The 17,354-nt window shown below is 33.3% G+C and overlaps 7 protein-coding genes across 7 annotated transcripts in view; 2 read left to right on the top strand and 5 right to left on the bottom strand.

The window, feature by feature from the left end:
• The window catches only part of CBG24596, a gene marked incomplete at both ends in the record, with an annotated part of 5,961 nt that extends 4,524 nt beyond the window's left edge, over window positions 1-1,437 (bottom strand). Inside the window, 2 exons of the mRNA XM_002648324.1 lie at window positions 378-584; window positions 1,124-1,437. Coding sequence (XP_002648370.1) covers window positions 378-584; window positions 1,124-1,437 — 521 coding nt within the window. The remainder of the gene's footprint in view (window positions 1-377; window positions 585-1,123) is intronic.
• A 265-nt stretch (window positions 1,438-1,702) lies between these two features.
• On the bottom strand, window positions 1,703-2,227 carry CBG26723 (the record flags this gene model as incomplete). The annotated part of the gene is made up of 1 exon (XM_045240998.1): window positions 1,703-2,227. The coding sequence occupies one exon, from the start codon at window positions 2,225-2,227 to the stop codon at window positions 1,703-1,705; it is 525 nt and encodes a 174-aa protein (XP_045100719.1).
• Window positions 2,228-4,577: 2,350 nt separating this feature from the next.
• On the bottom strand, window positions 4,578-8,402 carry CBG26722 (the record flags this gene model as incomplete). Its single annotated transcript, XM_045240997.1, has 1 exon — window positions 4,578-8,402. One exon carries the CDS (start codon window positions 8,400-8,402, stop codon window positions 4,578-4,580), a length of 3,825 nt encoding a protein of 1,274 aa, XP_045100718.1.
• Window positions 8,403-8,607: 205 nt separating this feature from the next.
• On the top strand, window positions 8,608-9,434 carry CBG24595 (the record flags this gene model as incomplete). Its single annotated transcript, XM_002648323.1, has 2 exons — window positions 8,608-8,644; window positions 9,007-9,434. The coding sequence occupies 2 exons, from the start codon at window positions 8,608-8,610 to the stop codon at window positions 9,432-9,434; spliced, it is 465 nt and encodes a 154-aa protein (XP_002648369.1).
• Window positions 9,435-10,306: 872 nt separating this feature from the next.
• Window positions 10,307-12,406, bottom strand: CBG24594 (the record flags this gene model as incomplete). Its single annotated transcript, XM_045240996.1, has 2 exons — window positions 10,307-10,525; window positions 11,714-12,406. 2 exons carry the CDS (start codon window positions 12,404-12,406, stop codon window positions 10,307-10,309), a joined length of 912 nt encoding a protein of 303 aa, XP_045091372.1.
• Window positions 12,407-13,001: 595 nt separating this feature from the next.
• Window positions 13,002-15,433, bottom strand: CBG24593 (the record flags this gene model as incomplete). The annotated part of the gene is made up of 2 exons (XM_045240995.1): window positions 13,002-13,138; window positions 13,159-15,433. 2 exons carry the CDS (start codon window positions 15,431-15,433, stop codon window positions 13,002-13,004), a joined length of 2,412 nt encoding a protein of 803 aa, XP_045091371.1.
• Window positions 15,434-15,482: 49 nt separating this feature from the next.
• On the top strand, window positions 15,483-16,733 carry CBG24592 (the record flags this gene model as incomplete). The annotated part of the gene is made up of 2 exons (XM_002648320.1): window positions 15,483-16,353; window positions 16,405-16,733. 2 exons carry the CDS (start codon window positions 15,483-15,485, stop codon window positions 16,731-16,733), a joined length of 1,200 nt encoding a protein of 399 aa, XP_002648366.1.
• Between the last annotated feature and the right edge of the window lie 621 nt (window positions 16,734-17,354).

The raw sequence follows: 17,354 nt of genomic DNA, 5'->3' as shown, positions 1-17,354 counted from the left end.
CGGCAATTAATTAATATTTGAACGCGCGCCATTTTTATTGGCAATTACTCTTTGACTACACCACTCTTTGACTACACCTACTCTTTGACTCCACATTCTCTTTGACTACAAAGTCTCCTTGACTACACTTGTCTCTTTGACTACAAAGTCTCTTTGACTACACTTTTTGACCAGGTACCCAGAAAGTTAAACATGTAACATGAATCTTTATTGATTAAAAATGCGAACAAAACAAAAAAATTAACAAAAAAAAACAGCAGCAATTAATTTTTATCTAATCAAAAATCGAAGAGCTGCAGCTCGGACTGAATCTTCTTGTTGCTCTCCTCAAAATTTTTCGTGATATGAAAACGATAATATATGTAGGTGTATTTTACCTGGATCTTCTAGAAGATAGTGTATCTGAAGATTCGTTTAGAGAAGAAGAGGAAGAGTTGAGATAAATGTGCTGCGTTGGCGAGTTATGTGTGTTAGAAACTTCGTAAGAGATTTCTGATCTACTTTCACTCTGAGTAGTTCTCTCATAGTCGGTCAAATCGATTTCTTCATTCTCCTCATCACTAGTCTCATTGAAAATTGATAGTCTGAAATGTAACATTTTTGAAATTCTTAAAGGTGGGGGGACATGAAAAAAAAATGTTCTCGAAATTTCGTTTAAATATGCCCCTCGAGGAGTTGAACGTGTGGGTCGAGGATTGAGGGTGCGGCGCCGCTACCGACTGAGCTACACGGGCAAAGAGAAAGCGGTCGCCCGATTGCATACATAAAGGCGAGGACGACAGCTGTACGCAGAGTGGCGTTAAGCGTTGTACACCGTCACGGTAGAATGCATACTCTGGCCCCAAAAATCCCCCGTAAAATCTCCTGTCCCCCCACCTTTAAGATGACATGGGTATTACTGTGAAATTTCGTTAGTTTTTCTAATGAAATTTGATGAAGAAGCACTCGTTCCGACTCTATCAGACGGTTTTTTGCCAGCTCTTCGTGGTACAGAAATTATTGAGTCTCCGCGTATGAAACCCTCTAAACGCCAAAGTTCGACTTTTCGTTCTGTCCTGGTTAAGGTTGCGATACATGCATACCTACAAGAAACTTATTTTCTGTAATGGGATTCCTTACTTACAGGTGACTGCACACGTAAGCTGGTAAGGTTACCGAGCATACTGAACAATGTAAGTGATCCTCCACTCTTGAGACTAACGAGGCCCTGTTTGGCTGAGAAACAGGAATATTCGTGTTTTCAAGGACATATGAGCCAGCAGTAGAGGAGAGTACACGAACATGTTTCATTATTCTTTCTTGTTGATCACATTGTTGATAGTTCAATTCTGGGAGGTCGTAGGAGAGAAGAATGGGGCATTGGAGTCCAATTTTTTCAAACAACGACTTCTTTTCGTTTTCGTCCATCAAATCTGTATGTGTACTTAACACAACCATCTCAGATTCATTGACAGCGCATTTTCTGAGCTCGTCCAGCTTTTCGTTACAAATTTCATCGAGTTTTTCGACTAATTTTTTTAATGGCACTGGACTTCAGATGACTTGTTTGATCAGTTTGTTGAAATTTTCAGCAGGATTAGTCGTGTTATACAGGGTGGCCGATAAGTATAGGACGTTTTGAAAGTGCTCCCATTTTTTCAATTTGAGGATTTTTCGAGAACAACCTTTATTAAACAACAAAAAATAAGCAGAAAATTTGATTTTACAAGAGAAATTCGAAGTTGGATCCACGAGCTTTGACACAGGCTCTCAAACGTTTCTTCACCGAATTGACAGTGCGCCGCAGGTATCCGTCGTCGATCGAAGCCCATGCTACCTCGAGAGCGGCCTTCAAGTCATCGACAGTAGCAAAAACTTTTCCCGCGATCTTCCCTTCCAACATGCCCCAAACGCTGAAATCCATCGGATTGAGATCCGGGCTGGAAGCAGGCCACAAGTTCTTGTCCAGGAATCCAGGGAAATGCGCCTCCAAGACGGCCAATGTCGATCTCGAGCCATGGGACGGTGCCCAGTCTTGTTGAAGGATAAATGGACCACCAGCAAAGTGCTGAGTGACCCAGGGTAACAAATTATCCATCAACACAATCTTTTGGTACACCTCCGAGTTGATTTTCACATTTCTTTCAATGAAAACCAACGGAGTTTTACCGGTTGCCGTGATACCGGCCCAAACCATGACACTTTTCGGGAAAAGGCGGTTATGGGCAAGACGACGTTTCGGAGACATGCTGTCATCCTTTGACAATAACTGTCTCGGGTTTTGACGGTTGGGAAGAGGTTCAATAGTGAAGATCTTCTCGTCTGTCCAGATAACGTCAGAGACGCGGCGCACTTGAAAGTGCTGGAGTAATTTTCGGCATTTTTCGAGTCGCATCGCTTTCGATTTGTCCGAGAGGTACTGTCCACGACGTAGTTTGTAACTTTTGAGCTTCAAGTCGTTCTTGCCAATCGATTGGACAGTGGATCGGGCAATTCCAAGCTGTGACGCCATCCTATTGAGACTCAATCCATCATTTCGAATGATCCGTTTCTTGATGATTGCACGAGTATTCCGGGTGTTGACAGAACGTGGACGTCCGCTTTTTTTTACTTCAGAAGCATCTCCTCGCTTTTTGATAGCAGCGACAACGTTTCGAACCGTCGAAGACGAAATTTGAAGGCGTCGAGCGATCTCAGCACTTCCGAGGCCTCTCTTGAACAAGAGTTCAATGGAAGGACGATGAGGAGAACTTTTCATAGCTCGGCGATATGGAGAAGTGAGAACAAATGACTGAGAAGCTTACTTATATAGTCTCTGGACTTTCGAAAAGTTTCGAAATTTTTCGAAAATATCCCTTGGCACCGTGCCAGGGAACGCTGAAAGCGAGCGTCCTATACTTATCGGCCACCCTGTATTGAAGGATCAATCCAGATTGAAGCTTGGGAAGGGCCATTGCACTTTCAACAAGCATGTAAGTGATCCTCCACTTCGGTTGCGTAATATCCTGAATTAACATTCAATTTTTTACTTCAAAAATATTGACGAACCAGTCGAAAACACGACAATCAATATGTCTCTTCACTTTTTGGAGTCTTCCGTAAAATTGATCTTCAGATAAACTTCCTAAAATTCCTGCCTTTCATACTCCATTATTATCCTTTGAACCGTAAAGAAAATAGGATGCCGTTTTGGCTATTTTCCTACCGTATTTTAGGCTCAGTAGTCGCATTAGATGCCAATCGCATCTTAAAATTCTGGAATCAGTTGCCTGAACAATTTTTGTTGGTCATTTGAACTGAATTTATGTGCAGTACCTCTCCATATACCCGAAGACTACTCTCCCCATCCAATAGAATTGCAGGTGCCACTTTATCCAACACCAAAGGCTCTAAAACCTTTCTGATTTTTTCAGCGAAAAAATCATGATTTGAACTAGTTTTGTGTGAATGGACTAGATATCCATGTGGAAAAACTCTCGGTTTTGAACTGGCTTTCGTTCTGAATAATATTTAATATAGCTTTCAGAGGAAAGTTATAATACATAAAATTGGGGCTTTCGGCTAACAACAGTGTCACATACGAATCCGTGAGATTGAACGTCGTGTCAATGAACAATAGTAGTATAGTAATGGAGGATTATAGTACCGTTTCCATTTCCCCACCATTTTTTCAAATCCCCTTTTTCACCCATATTTCCACACTTTCTCTTCTGTTTCCTTGAATTATCAAAACAATTAGCTGAAAAACGCCCATTTTAGGCGAGCACGAAAATCGTGTTCCGAACACGAAAATAATACCACTTTTTTCAACCTCTCAAAACAGTCAATTTTCACCCCAACTGATAACAAATTCTTTACACTTAAACACTTTTTCAACTCTCTTATCAATTTGTTCTCATGTCAGAATGGTAAAGCGCCTGCCTTGTGTTTGAATGCTAGAAAGTTCGAACCCCACTCAAAAGCTCAGGATTATCCACTTAATGAGATCCGAAAAATATGCAAGAAAAATTGAAAAAAAATCGAAAAAAACGAAAAAAAAATCATGAAAAAAACTGAAAAAATCAGAAAAATCAGTCAAAAATTCTCGTCGAGCAAACATGAAAAAATCAACCGTCAGAACCATGAAGAAACGGCAAAAAAATCAAGTGTTAACCAACACTCTTTTCATTCAATTCTTTACCATTATTACGTTTTATTAAATGCTGAATAAAGATTTGAAACCATTAACAAATGTAGATTTATTAGAAATAGCAAAAGATTTAAAAATTAAAAACTTTAGAGGTGTATTTATGAGAGATACTTTACCAGAAAAACGTAAAGAAGTAGAAGTAGGCATCATTAATCTTGATAGTTCAGATAATAAAGGTACTCATTGGGTGTGTTATAAAGCGAATAAAAAAGAATTATTTTATTTTGACTCTTTTGGTTTGGACCCCCTCAAGAAATAATAAAATATCTTAAACGTAATACTTCAAGCGAAATCACTACTTCAACATTTCAAATACAAAAATTTGATACTCATCATTGTGGATACTACTGTCTACTCTTATTAAAATTATTAGAAAAACATGATTATAAAAATTCTATTCTAACTCTATTTACTCAAATATAATAGGTCTAATGTGAATACCATCATCCATCACAACTCCTTTTCCATATACAGGAGATAATCCTATCTTTTTCTGTTCATAAGTTTTCATTTCTTGATTCTGGAATCTAAATCCTTTATTCAGTCCAACTATTGTTTGTTTATTAACAAGACATTCTAAATATTTTTCTTTAGTTAGAATAGAGCTATTTCTTTTCTGCTGAACACCTTTTGAAGAAACTTTACATTTATCGTCATTTGTCCAAATACAATAAGTTTTACTACATAATGCTATCATACCATCCCCCTCTTTTTCCACTTTAAATAAACCTGGTGTTCTTTTATCTATTCGGCGATGCTCCTCTGTATCAGTTCTAGGAAACCAATTAAATTTATCTCTCTCAAATTCCTCCTTCATCTCAGGTTTAATCAAATCCTCTAAAGTATTGCCAGTAATAGCCATATAAGCTGAATCGGTATCCATTTCAATGTACTGGAAGTCAGACCTATCGACATACTTATCTATACAGTCGTAGTAGAATTTTAACATATTCAACTTCGAATCATCGTAAACACTGCAGGCAATTTGTAGAGCCATATTCTGTTTAACCTTTTTTGGTCTTTTTGTTACTTCGTAAATCCCATTATATTCCTCTGCATCATAATAAAAGTAATCGTTTTTAGCTCTATTAAACTCCACTTCATTACAGAAACTTACTTTTGTATGTTTGTTTTTATCCATTCCTGTTCTACCAAATGCTGAATTTCCCACAAGTTTAGCACCTTCCGATATGATTGCATACTTTGAGTCAACGTCACCTTTTCTTCTTTCATCTGAAACCCAATCCATAAAGCCTTTGAAAATTCTCCTCCGTTTTGCTTCAATATATCCGTAGAGTTTTGTAACAACACAACCATGTTCTAACATCCACCGCAGTCTTGTAGACTTAATTAATATTTGTTTGGCTTGAAGTGAAACAACTAACTTTCTACTTTTTGTTGGTTTTCTTTCTAAGGATTTCAAAAGGTTTAATGTATAATCTCCACAGATAGTTTCATCATATTCCTTATTTACAAAGATTGGACACATCTCACTAAAATAGTTCCACTTATCTTTAGGGACTTCAATATCAACTTCTAAAAATCCGAAGAATGAATTGTCTAAAACTTGTTTCTCAATTTCACTCCAATTATCATTTTCTTTAAAGTATAGTTTTCCACAAGTCATCTCTTCTCCTAAGGAATGAAGATATAAAGCATTTGCATCGAACCCTACTATTTTCTTTACAGCTTTACCTTTTTCCGGATACGTCCATTCGGTACCGTTGTAATGAGCTCGTGTTATTTCTGTTTTATTTACTTCATGATATCTATGAAACACAATAGATGCACCACCAGTTATATTCTTTTTGAGCTTGTAGAATGCTTTTTTGTTTTCTTCTCCAAACAACCAGATCATTGGATGATCCTTTTCGAATCTCAACATTGCTTTGTGTCTGTAAAACTCTTTGAACATCTTATCTGACCTAGCTTTATTACATTTGATACAGGAAGCAACACAATTGGATTTGGTATGAGGTAGAGCATTATCAATTCTATCAAGAGACCATGTATCACTACCTAACTCTAACCAACAGTATATACAACTATGGTTCCCATTTTCTAGTATTTCTCTAACACAATCGACAGTCAAATCACAAGGTGGTCTTTTTGCTTTTTCATCTTGTTGACGATAACCATCTATTCTCTTATTTATTTGTGTTTCACTTATAGGGGTATAATGCTCAATCTTCTTCGGTTTTTCTTTCAAATATTCCTCGAATCCACTAATTTGAAACTGATACAAAATATTTTCACTAAGACCTGGTAGCGAACAAGCATCTTTATACATGTCTAGCTTGAATGTGTAAAAGAATTCTTTTTGTTTCAAACAAGCTTCTAACATTGGTCTTACATCTAAGATATTATACCATTCTAATAAATCTCTAACTGTCACTAAATTTTTATCAACACAAATCTTCATCAAGTCATCAAAGTTTTCTTGAGCCATAGAACCATTCAATGAAGAATTAAAATCTTCTATTGTCAAATTGTGTGTTAGATAATTCAGCTTATCATAGGAGTCAAACCATTCATAAGGAAACCATCCTTTTTGAACATTAACATATGCTTTGATGAAACTTTCTAATTTAGTGCCAGCAGCGACATAACTCATTTGATCTAGAAATTGAAACTGTCTTGTTTTTATAGTCTTGTATCTGTTTCCTTCTTTAATTACCATTGGGTCAACACCACCATCTTGTCGCCTCTTTATAATTACCATTGGATCAATTTTATCTAGTTCTCTTCTCTTCATAATTTCTTGAACGAAAGATGAAGATATTAAGTTTATGTCATAGAAACTACTATTAAATCCAACTATAGGAATCACTTCACAATATCTTTGTACCTTAGACTTCAACCAATCATTAGATTCTAATCGACATAATAGTGGTTGCATTTTCTCTAACATTAGTTGACTTGCTTTCGAAGCCACATCATCAAACCATTTAAACATTTCTTTCACTAGCTCATTAGGATCTTCATTTAGTATAAACTTATCATCTTCAAACCCAGGTACATTGGTAGCAATTGCCACAGACGTCGGAATGTGTTTCATAGTGTATGTTAATTTATCACTAACCTTATCGTTCATTTTTTGCATTCTAGACTCCATATCAAAAGTTATCATATAATCATACTTAAAATCAACTTCTACATCATAGATATCAGCTAATTCTACAATCAAGTTTCGATCTTTCTTCCAAAGTGTTGGGTACTTGTCAAATGTATCTTCTTGTGTTAAGGTACAGCTATCATAATGTCTATCTCGGTGAGCATTATCTCCAAATTTCTTTCCACACCTTTGACACAAGAAAATAGAATATAGTTTACTCAAATCAGTTATGTAAGAAAAGTGGTTGAGATATAAATTTAGGTAGATAGGTTTTCTTGAAGCGTTGTAAGATGATTTCCTAACGTATGAAATTGTTTTATCTTCATAGTAGCTTACAATATTAACTGCGAAATCTTCATTAAATTTTTCATATTTATCAAGCTCGTTAACATAATCAAATCCAACATAATTCGTAACACGTTTCTCAGCTCCATAGAAGTTTTTGAATAACTGCTTAGCTTTCCTGCTAACTCTATCTTTTCTGCTCTCTTCATCAGCAACAGCAATACAATACCAGAAACACATATTGTTATCAACATTCTGTAGACTTATGATTGAGGTGGAGTTCAAGATGTATTGAGGTAAATTAATCGGTGCTCCAATAGGAAAATCTAATCGTGTAATTTTTACTGCCATAGCATAGACACCAACTAAACGTGTTGATGAATCAGGAAATCTGTTAGTTAGCTTGTGTGTAATAGTTTCAACAGTTATTTCTTTTTTCAAATTAGAGATGTCTTCAGCGTTGTTTATTTGTTTCACTGTATCGAAGAAATAGTTGCGTCCAGGTTTGAATAGTTTCAAATCATTATTTTTCACGGTTACATAGCCGAAACTTAAATTGATTTTAATAGCCTTATTCTCTTCATTATATATTTCATCTAAACAATTATGAATTTGGGACTCAGAATCTATCTGATTGAACATAGTCATTTTAAGATATTTACTATTTTTGGTTTCTGAAAACTTCTTTCGTTCCTCCATCACCAACTTTTCAGCATCTTGCTCAAATTCTGTTTCGTTTACTTTGAAATATTTCCCATTAGCTTGACGTGTTTTCTCCACAACATTAGGAGTTGTCGAAGCTTGGAGGAAGTTGATGAGTTCTGCTTTTGTCATTTTTATCAATTGATCATCAGACAATTTAGGGTTTCTCTGCTTATTTTCTTTTCTCACTTGAGTAAGAAGGTCTTTTTTGTTCCATTCCTCATAATTAATTTTAGGGTCCATTTATAGAGCAAGAAAAGTATCATTTAAAACCTATAATAAATTTTCAGAAATATTGAATAAATCAACCTAAAATCGATGATATTTCCTGTAATAAATGCATTCTGTAGTTGAGATATATGACCCTAAACGACGTAATGAAATAGTAAACAACTTTTTGAAAAACCGAAAAGAGCATAAAATCAAGAATTTACAAGAGCGATCAGATTTAGAACATGTAGAAGATTATAGAATTGAAGTATTTAAACCTATTTTAGAATCCAACAAAAAACTACAAGAAGAAATAATTGATGAAAAGACAAAATAGTAGAAACTCTAAACAACTTTAAATCTCCTTCTCAACTTTCAATAGCCCCTGCAACTACACCAACACCAAAGACAAATCGTAAAAGTCTTATTAAGCAACCCTCAGTAATCCTACCTCCCTCTCTACCTAGTTCTTCTTCACCTCAAGTTGTAAGTAATCTAATTGTAAGTTATCTTCAAGATAATTCAGATAGAAGTAATGCTGGATACTCAATCAAGTTCAACAAAGCAGAAAAGAAATATACTATTGGTAACAAAGACATTTCGTTTGATCAGAATATTATCAAAGTTAATAATGAAGAATACACAGCAACTGAAGGGTTGATGGAGTTACTACTCAAAAAGTCTCCCGACTTGAATAAGATTACAACTGAAGATTCTTCAAATTACCAAAAAATAATATTATGCTCCAATGCTCTGTACCAAGGTTTTGATAAAGAATCTAAAAGATACAATTCAGATTCTAGTGATAAATGGGCGTTCATAAAGTCTAAATATTTTGTTGCTAAGACCCCAACTACAGCTGGAACATCTTCAACATCAGGAAGTTCTATTTCTTTCATACCATCAAATACCAACTCTCTAATTGACTCATTGAGACTATCTATTGGTTCATAACAGGCTGGTAACAAAGATGAGTATAATAAAATTCATGCAATGTTAGATGAACTAGTCAAACAGAAAGTAATCAAGAAGAAGGACTTAGGGGTTATTTATTTGAATATTGGTATGTAATCATTAGGTCTTGTTATACACTCTATACATTCTTACAAACTCTTACAATCTCTTACAATCTCTTACAATAGCCTATTTTTTCTCTAGTTAAATGTCACAAAAAATTACACTAGCTAGAATGTACATCAGCGATCAAGACAAAACCCCTCTTAGAATTGATAAAAGAAACTGGGTAAAACAACACAACTTTTCTACTCAAACGTTATATGATGGTTTAAGAGAATTAGCAAAAGAGATGGATATCAGTAAATATGTTGTTATGAAGACAAAAGGTAAATCAAAAACAAGAGATGAATCTGAAACAGTAATAGAAAAGAAAACTTCAGATTATGAACCTCAATCTAATAAAATAAATCTTCTTTCTCCTAGAAAGATTTAGCTAATATTTTACCAAAATTTCATTTTTGGAAGATAATAATCATTCACTTTTTTAATCATCAATTTTTCTAGCGCTTTCTTATTACTTGTTGGAAAATGCTTATTCAAATATGTATCAATTTTTTCATTTGTAAACCTTTCTAGCAACGTATCCCTAAATACCTCAATGGCTTTAACTGTTCTAATATTAATTTGTGTTCCTCCTCTTAATTTATGAATAGAATTAGGATTGTATTGTAAAAACGTTTCTTTATTAGGAGTAGTGATACAAAAGAAGGCTTCTTTTTTGTTATTATCAATTAAATCTACTAGTTTTAGATAGATTTGTCTCTGAACATCATGGACCGTAAATAATTCTTTCGCGCAATCCACACCTTTTAAATCTTTTTTTTAAATAAATCGGCGTAGGTTATATTACTTCTTTTAAATGCTAGTACCTGCTTTTTTGCTTCTTCGGTCTTTGCTTCCAGTATTCTCATATCTTCTTCTCTATCTTCCTTCTGTTCATATGATACTACAATTTTCTTCAATTCCTCATTCTCATTGGTTACGATGTCATAATTATCCTCCAACACACTATGTTCAATCATAAGAAGCTGATGTGATAAACCAATGATGTCTAATAGAATGGTTGATCTGTCTACTCCTACGGCTTTTAATATTTGTTGCATTTTTTGTTTGATGAGGATAATAACTTCTTGTGAGTCTTCTCCAAATTTTTTTAGATCTTCTTTTGTAAAACAGCGAATCATATCTAAAAACGAAATGATTGAATCCTCTCCTCCAACCCTATTAATAGCCTCTCTTAAAACTGTGTTTCTCAAATCATTTAATGTTATAGGTTGTTCCTTTTTAATTGTGTTCAGCGTATTTATTTTAGTAGTCGTTGTTGTTGTGCTCATTTATTAAAGAAAAAAATGTTTAAGGGTCCCACATACTTAAAAATTGCTCTTGAGTAATAGGGTTCCATGTATCATCTAATTTTGTTTCTTCATTATTGTGGGTTGTTTTCTCTTTTATTGTCAATTCACTCACACCTTTTCTAACATACTTTATGGACTCCTTTGGTTTTTCACTTTTATCTTTAAAATTTATATTATTTTCATGTCTATTGAAAAGTTTTGGTTCTGGTGTAGACATATTCTTCTTTTTATTGAATCTAGTTGTATCTCTAGTTTGTTCTATATCTATGATGTTGTCTCCATATGGACCATATCTTTTACAAAAAGGTTTGTCGTTACAATATAAAAATATCGGTTCGTCTCCTCCATGAAATTTTGTTTTATAATTTTTATCTATATCTTGCATTAGCTCATCATTGCTAATGAGGAAAAAGTTTTTCTCGATTTTATCAAAAGTTATTAGTTCGTCTGTTAACTTGCGTTCAGATGACAAGAAGTAAAATACTTCAGGAGATTCTCTCTCATCGTTTCTAATTTTCGAGTGTTGATTCCGACAAGCCTTATTGCATGTGTGTTTGTGTAGATACATATGTGGTCTATGAGGTCTGTAGATGATAGACTCGTCTTCCATTTAATCATACTTTATTTATCGTTTTTTCCGTTTTTCCGTTTTTCCGTTTTTACGATCTCCTTTCTTTCTGACCTTTTTTTTCTGGACTCTTTTATTTTTCCGTATTACACACTAAAAACGGAAAAACGGAAAAACGGAATAATAAAAGAGTCCAGAAAAATAAACATGAAAAATAAAAAGTATAGCCCAAAAATAGACAGTCAAAAAATATAAAAATACTTAAGCAGCTTTCTAAATTTACCACTATCTGCTTCACTAGTCTTATCAATAGTCAAAAAAGAATACTGATCCTTCCACATCTCTGAAGACATCTCTAAAAATCTTTCTTTATCTAATTCACTACAATGATCTCTGTAAATATAATCCAAGTTTAACTTGTCTTGAGGAAACACTATAAAAAAATTAGCATTCTCTCTGATAGTATTCTTAGGAAGTTTAATATAGCTTTGAGAAATGTAAAAACAATCAATGTTATTATGTCTACCTCTAGTGTAGTACTGTTCTATTTTATTTTGCTTTTCTAACATCAAGTCATCAAATATTATTAAAGTCTTTTTATTAGGATCAATAGAACAAGGATCAGGAATATCATCTAAACTATCTGAAGTACAAATAGTTATTTCTTGTTTATCTTTTTTCTCAACCATAAAATTCTGATTCTTAAAGCATTCTCTAATATCCTTTTTACTCAACCCATTTTCAAAACCATTTATAAGTGCTTGATAACAGGGCTGAAAAAGTGTAGTTGAAAATATATACAAGTTGTCATAGTCTAAATAATCATCTCCTTCAAATTTATCCAATAGTAAATTCATCAGCAAATTGGTTTTACCACATCCTGATTTTCCTATGATGCAAGCTCTTATTGAAGAAGGAAGTAATGGATTATTTTTTCGAATGGAGTAATAATTTTTAACAGAATAATCGGCAAAGTCAGATGACATAATTTAATGTGTAATAAATGGTTTATTTATTTCTTAATCTTAGATCTAATGAGAAGTCATTTCAGTTTGATTTTCCTCAAGACTTCAAACCCAAATCTATAGCCGTTGTAAAAGTCGATGGAACTTTGGAGAGTGATAACAACAATTTTATATATCTATCTTGTAGTCTTATTTGTGATTCTTTTATGAAAGAAAAACAGAGTAATATAATTTGTAAGTTTTTGAAAAAGAGTAAAACCATAAAATATGAACCCGTAAATTTGATCTATCATAAAACTGCTAACACTTGTAACACACTAACTTTAAAACTTGTGGATGATCAGAATAAACTTATTGAATATAATGATTGTGATGTTCATATAGAGCTACACATTATCTAAATTCTTTTAAAACCAGAACCACTTTTAAGAATCTTCAAGAAGTCTTTATTAGTTTTAGATAGCTTTGTCTTTTTATGTGAAGTCTGTTTAGATTGTTTTGGAATTTCTTTAGGAATATTTTCTACAAGTTCTACTTTAGGTTTTTCCTCTGAACCCATAATTGAATAACTAGAAGCATTTCCAGCATTGAAGAATCTCATTTATTTAGTTAAAAATTAATCAACTGTTAGAGATTGTATAGACGGTCGATGCACCATTTCTCTCAACTCTACAGCCTCATATTCTCTTCTTCTTTTTCTATTTTTTCTATCAATGAAAGTTTTTGGGGAAAGTATCATCCAAAATGATCTAGCTATAAATAGGTATACGAACATTGCTGGCAAAGTAACACCAACTCTCCAAATTCTAAGCCACATTTTCCAAAGAATCCTTCTACATCGTCTAATATTTCATGAGGTAAAGTAGAATCTTGATTACTAGCATGAGCTTCAATTGAAACATCAGACTTTTCTCTCATTTCTTCAATGAGTTCTTCTTCAATATTTGTCTTCAAATCTAATAGAATGTGCTCATGGAATACTACTTTGTCATCTAAGAATTTTAAATCAAACTCTTTGAAACTTTTCATGTTAGTGATGTTACTTCTATAATCAATCATAGGATGAAGCTGTGGTTTGCTTGATATGACTCCTCCTGAATAATCATTTTTGTAATACCAAATTTTATCTCCAAGACTTTTTATCTTGATTGGTATTTGTCCTAGTGTAAGTGCAATGCTTAGCTTATGTCCATCAAAATGAGTAACGTCTATAAAGTCAATCTCTTCTTCATCAATTTCTTTACAGAATGTAACTTGTACAATTTCTGCAACATCGATAAATCTGACTTTGACGGCTGTATGATTCAATTGTTTTTGGATGTATCTTCTTGGATTTTCTCTAATAAGACTTTCAAGAACTTCATTTTGCTCGTTGAAAATATCACACATTACTTCTGTAGTATGTCTCAGTAGATTGTTTGATTGGTTCTCTAGATATTGGAATTCTCCTGCTGCTTGAAAATCTGAGTATAGCTCTCTTTTCCTTCTTTGCTTTCCTGTTTGAAACAGTTCATAATTTGCTATCCTCTTTATAAATTCTGTGTAACTTGGGAATGCATCACACGCTTCTCTAATTGTTTTATATTCATCGTGACTTGGTAGAATAGCACAATCTTCTTTAATACTCAAATATTCTTCATATCCCGGGAATGGAAGAGGTTGCCATGTTTCTTCTGCTGATAAATTTAAGTGTTGTTCTTTTTCATAGTTTGCAATGTTGTTTATAAAATCTGTATAAGTTGTTAGCGAATCACATCCTTCTCTGCTATTCTTGAATGCCTCATAGGGCGGTAAGTTGTCGCAGTCTTGTTTGATTTTCAAATATTCGTCATAGTTTGGTAGTGGTAGTGGTTGGAAGATTTCTCTTTTAGTTCTGTTAGCTTTTTTGTCTCCACTCTTTGGAGGTTCATCATGAACTGTCCAATCCTCATCCTTTCGCTGTTTCATGAGTTCTTTCTTTTCTTTTTCTTGTTTCTTTTTCTCGAACTCTTCCTCCTTCTTTAGTTTTTCTTGTTTCCTTTTTTCGAAATCAGCTTCATTCTGTTTTTGCCTTTCTTGATCGCGTCTTCTAGCATCTTCTTGATCACGTCTTGATTGTTCTTCACGTTTCCTAATATCTTCTTCACGTCTTCTATTATCTTCTTGCTCACGTTTTCTTTTTTGTTCTTCTTGTTCACGCTTTCTTCTGTCATCTTCCAGGTGTGGTCTTTGATGATTTGGTGGAACTGGAACAGGAATTTGTCTTGGAGAATATTGTGATCTTTGTATTCTTTTTACAGCAAAACCCTCATCACTAATCATTAGGTCTACGTTACAATCATTTACAGTTTTGTTTGTTTGGAAGTTTAACGCAATTTGGTTCTTATTGTTAACCCAAAGTTTGTTATTGTACATCCCATCAAGTATTCCAATAGAGATAAATTGACATTTCTGATCTCTGTTAACATCCCATGTTATAATTTCATTTTTCTTGATCTCACAGAAACCGTCTTGATACTTGCAATTATTCATATCTGCCAGAATATTGGTTGGCTTAGATTGATTGAAATGTGAATAAACTTTCGTCTCAATAACTATACAATTTTCTTTGTAGAATCTTTTGGGAGAGAAGAAGCTTGTGAATCTATTTGGGTAATCAACTTCAATTTTATTGTTTGTACTCCAAACGTTAGAACTACCTTTTGATAAAGTTCCGTATCCACATTTCTTACTATTAATCATTTCTCTACATTCAGCTAGGGTGATGGGATAGTTGTTCAATTCTTTTTCTACTGTATGTTCATATCCAGAAAAGTCTGTGTACATTGAAACCTCACTGACTAATTTTTTACAAAGTTTAGCATCTGAAATGTATTCAATAATGTTTGGCTTGAAAACTTCATATTGAACTGGTTCTGATTTTGAGTTAAGGATTCTATGATAATTACATTTGTGTAGTTTTGGGATTCTAAAATATTGAACTGGTGAGTTCTCATTACAAATGATGGGCTTACCTAATGTACTTTGATATAAAGTTAAAAAGAAAATCACCACACATACTATTCTCATTTATTACTTTTGAAAATTAGCAAATGAAATTTCCCTAAATAAATTGAAAATGATTGAGGCTGTTGATAGGATATTGGTAGTTGATACCCCTATTGTGAGTGACACCTCTATACAAAAAGAGAATCTTATAAGCATATTTCCTTCCTCTGGATCTAGTTTGAACCAACATGGAGAAATCAATTTTGTCATAGAAACGTGTGATCAATACTTACACTTACACAAGTCTTATATTTATATGGAATGTGAACTATTGAAACCAGATGACACTGTGTTGGCTGAAACAGATGAGGTCTCGTTGACTAATAATGCACCAATGTTTTTGTTTGATAGATCAACATATAGCATGGATGGTATGCAAGTTGAAAGTATAATGGATCCTGGTAGAGCTAGTTTGATGAAAGGACTTTTAACATATAGCAGCACCATGAATAAACAAAACACTTTTGGTTGGATTCTAGAAACTAAAGATATTATTACATACAAGATTAACAAGTATACAAAAAATAGAAAAGGAAGTATTACTTTTTGCATTCCTTTGACACATATGTTTGGATTTGCTGAATGTTATAATAAAATAGTTTATGGTAGAAAGCATCAACTCACTCTCTACAGATCTCCTGAGAACAAAAATAGTATTACATCTAATGATGCTAAAAAACATACAGCTAAGATAAATATTAAAAAATTACAATGGATTATTCCAAAAATTGTTCCTAGTCTTGAAATGCAAAATAAACTGTTGAATATTTTTGAGAGTAGCAAGCTTGTACAGATGCCTTTTATTTCTAGACAGTTGGAAAGTTATAATATACTTAATGGAAATAGGGAATTCACATGGAAATTGGGAACAAAATACGATAAAATAAAGTATATTGTGGTTGCTTTGCAGAGCAATAGAGATAACAACTACTTAAATGCTGGTAAATTTGACAACTGTGGATTAGAAGAAATTTATGTTGAATTAAATTCAGAGAGATATCCTCATGATTGTTTAAAGTTTGATTTCGATAAGTTCAATGCTGTTCAACAATACAATTTCGCAAAGGAGTTTAGAAACAGTTACTATGAATCGACAAAGGATTACATTTTCATGGAAGAAGATGTATACTATTATTATTACCCATTGTTGGTGTTCGATGTATCTAAACAAAATGATAGAATTATCCAATCAAGACCTGACGTTACAATAAAAGCTTCCTTTTCAAAGAGTATTGTACAAAACACAAAATGTTATTGTTTGATAATGAGTGAAAATATTGTTGAAATTAAAGATAATCGCGTTAAAGTTGTTAGTGTTTAGTTATCTTGGATCCATGAATTAAATTTCTCAGGATATCCATACCATTTTACAAACATTTCTTTTACTCCTTTCCTAGTTCTACGTTTCAGTATCTTTTCTATTTTGTATTCTTCTTTGACATTATTAAACAGAGTAAGTTCTTCTTCATAAAACTTTCCTTTGATCTCTTCATCTGCTAAATCTTTAATGGAGTATGTTGTGACTTCCCCTGGATGAACTTGAGTGATTTTGAATATTTCTGTACTCCAATTAGGTAGATAACCTTTATCAAAAATAGCTTTGTACTTTGTAATTCTTACTGTATCATCTATTTTGAACTTGAAGTTTTCAAACATTTCTTTCGAGGAGGGGAACAGGTTCTCATGTACTTGATCTTCATTTTCTTTTTTGGATGCTTCAATGGGAGTCATTTTTATCCTGAGATGATAATGATTATTATATCATTGAATTAATTTATCTAAAATATATATCCATTTGTGATTGCTTTGATGAGTGAAAAATTTCCACATCTTTTCTTTGAGAGTTCTATTGAACCTTTCTATGATAGAAGATTTCTTGTCAGAGTAGGTTGAAAAGTGATGGATATGTAAACTTTTAAAAAGAACCTTCATTTATTTGATG

This window comes from Caenorhabditis briggsae, assembly GCF_000004555.2.
Source record: "Caenorhabditis briggsae AF16 supercontig from assembly CB4, cb25.NA_194, whole genome shotgun sequence".
Lineage (NCBI taxonomy): Eukaryota > Metazoa > Nematoda > Chromadorea > Rhabditida > Rhabditidae > Caenorhabditis > Caenorhabditis briggsae.
This window is presented reverse-complemented; position numbering and strand designations above follow the sequence as displayed.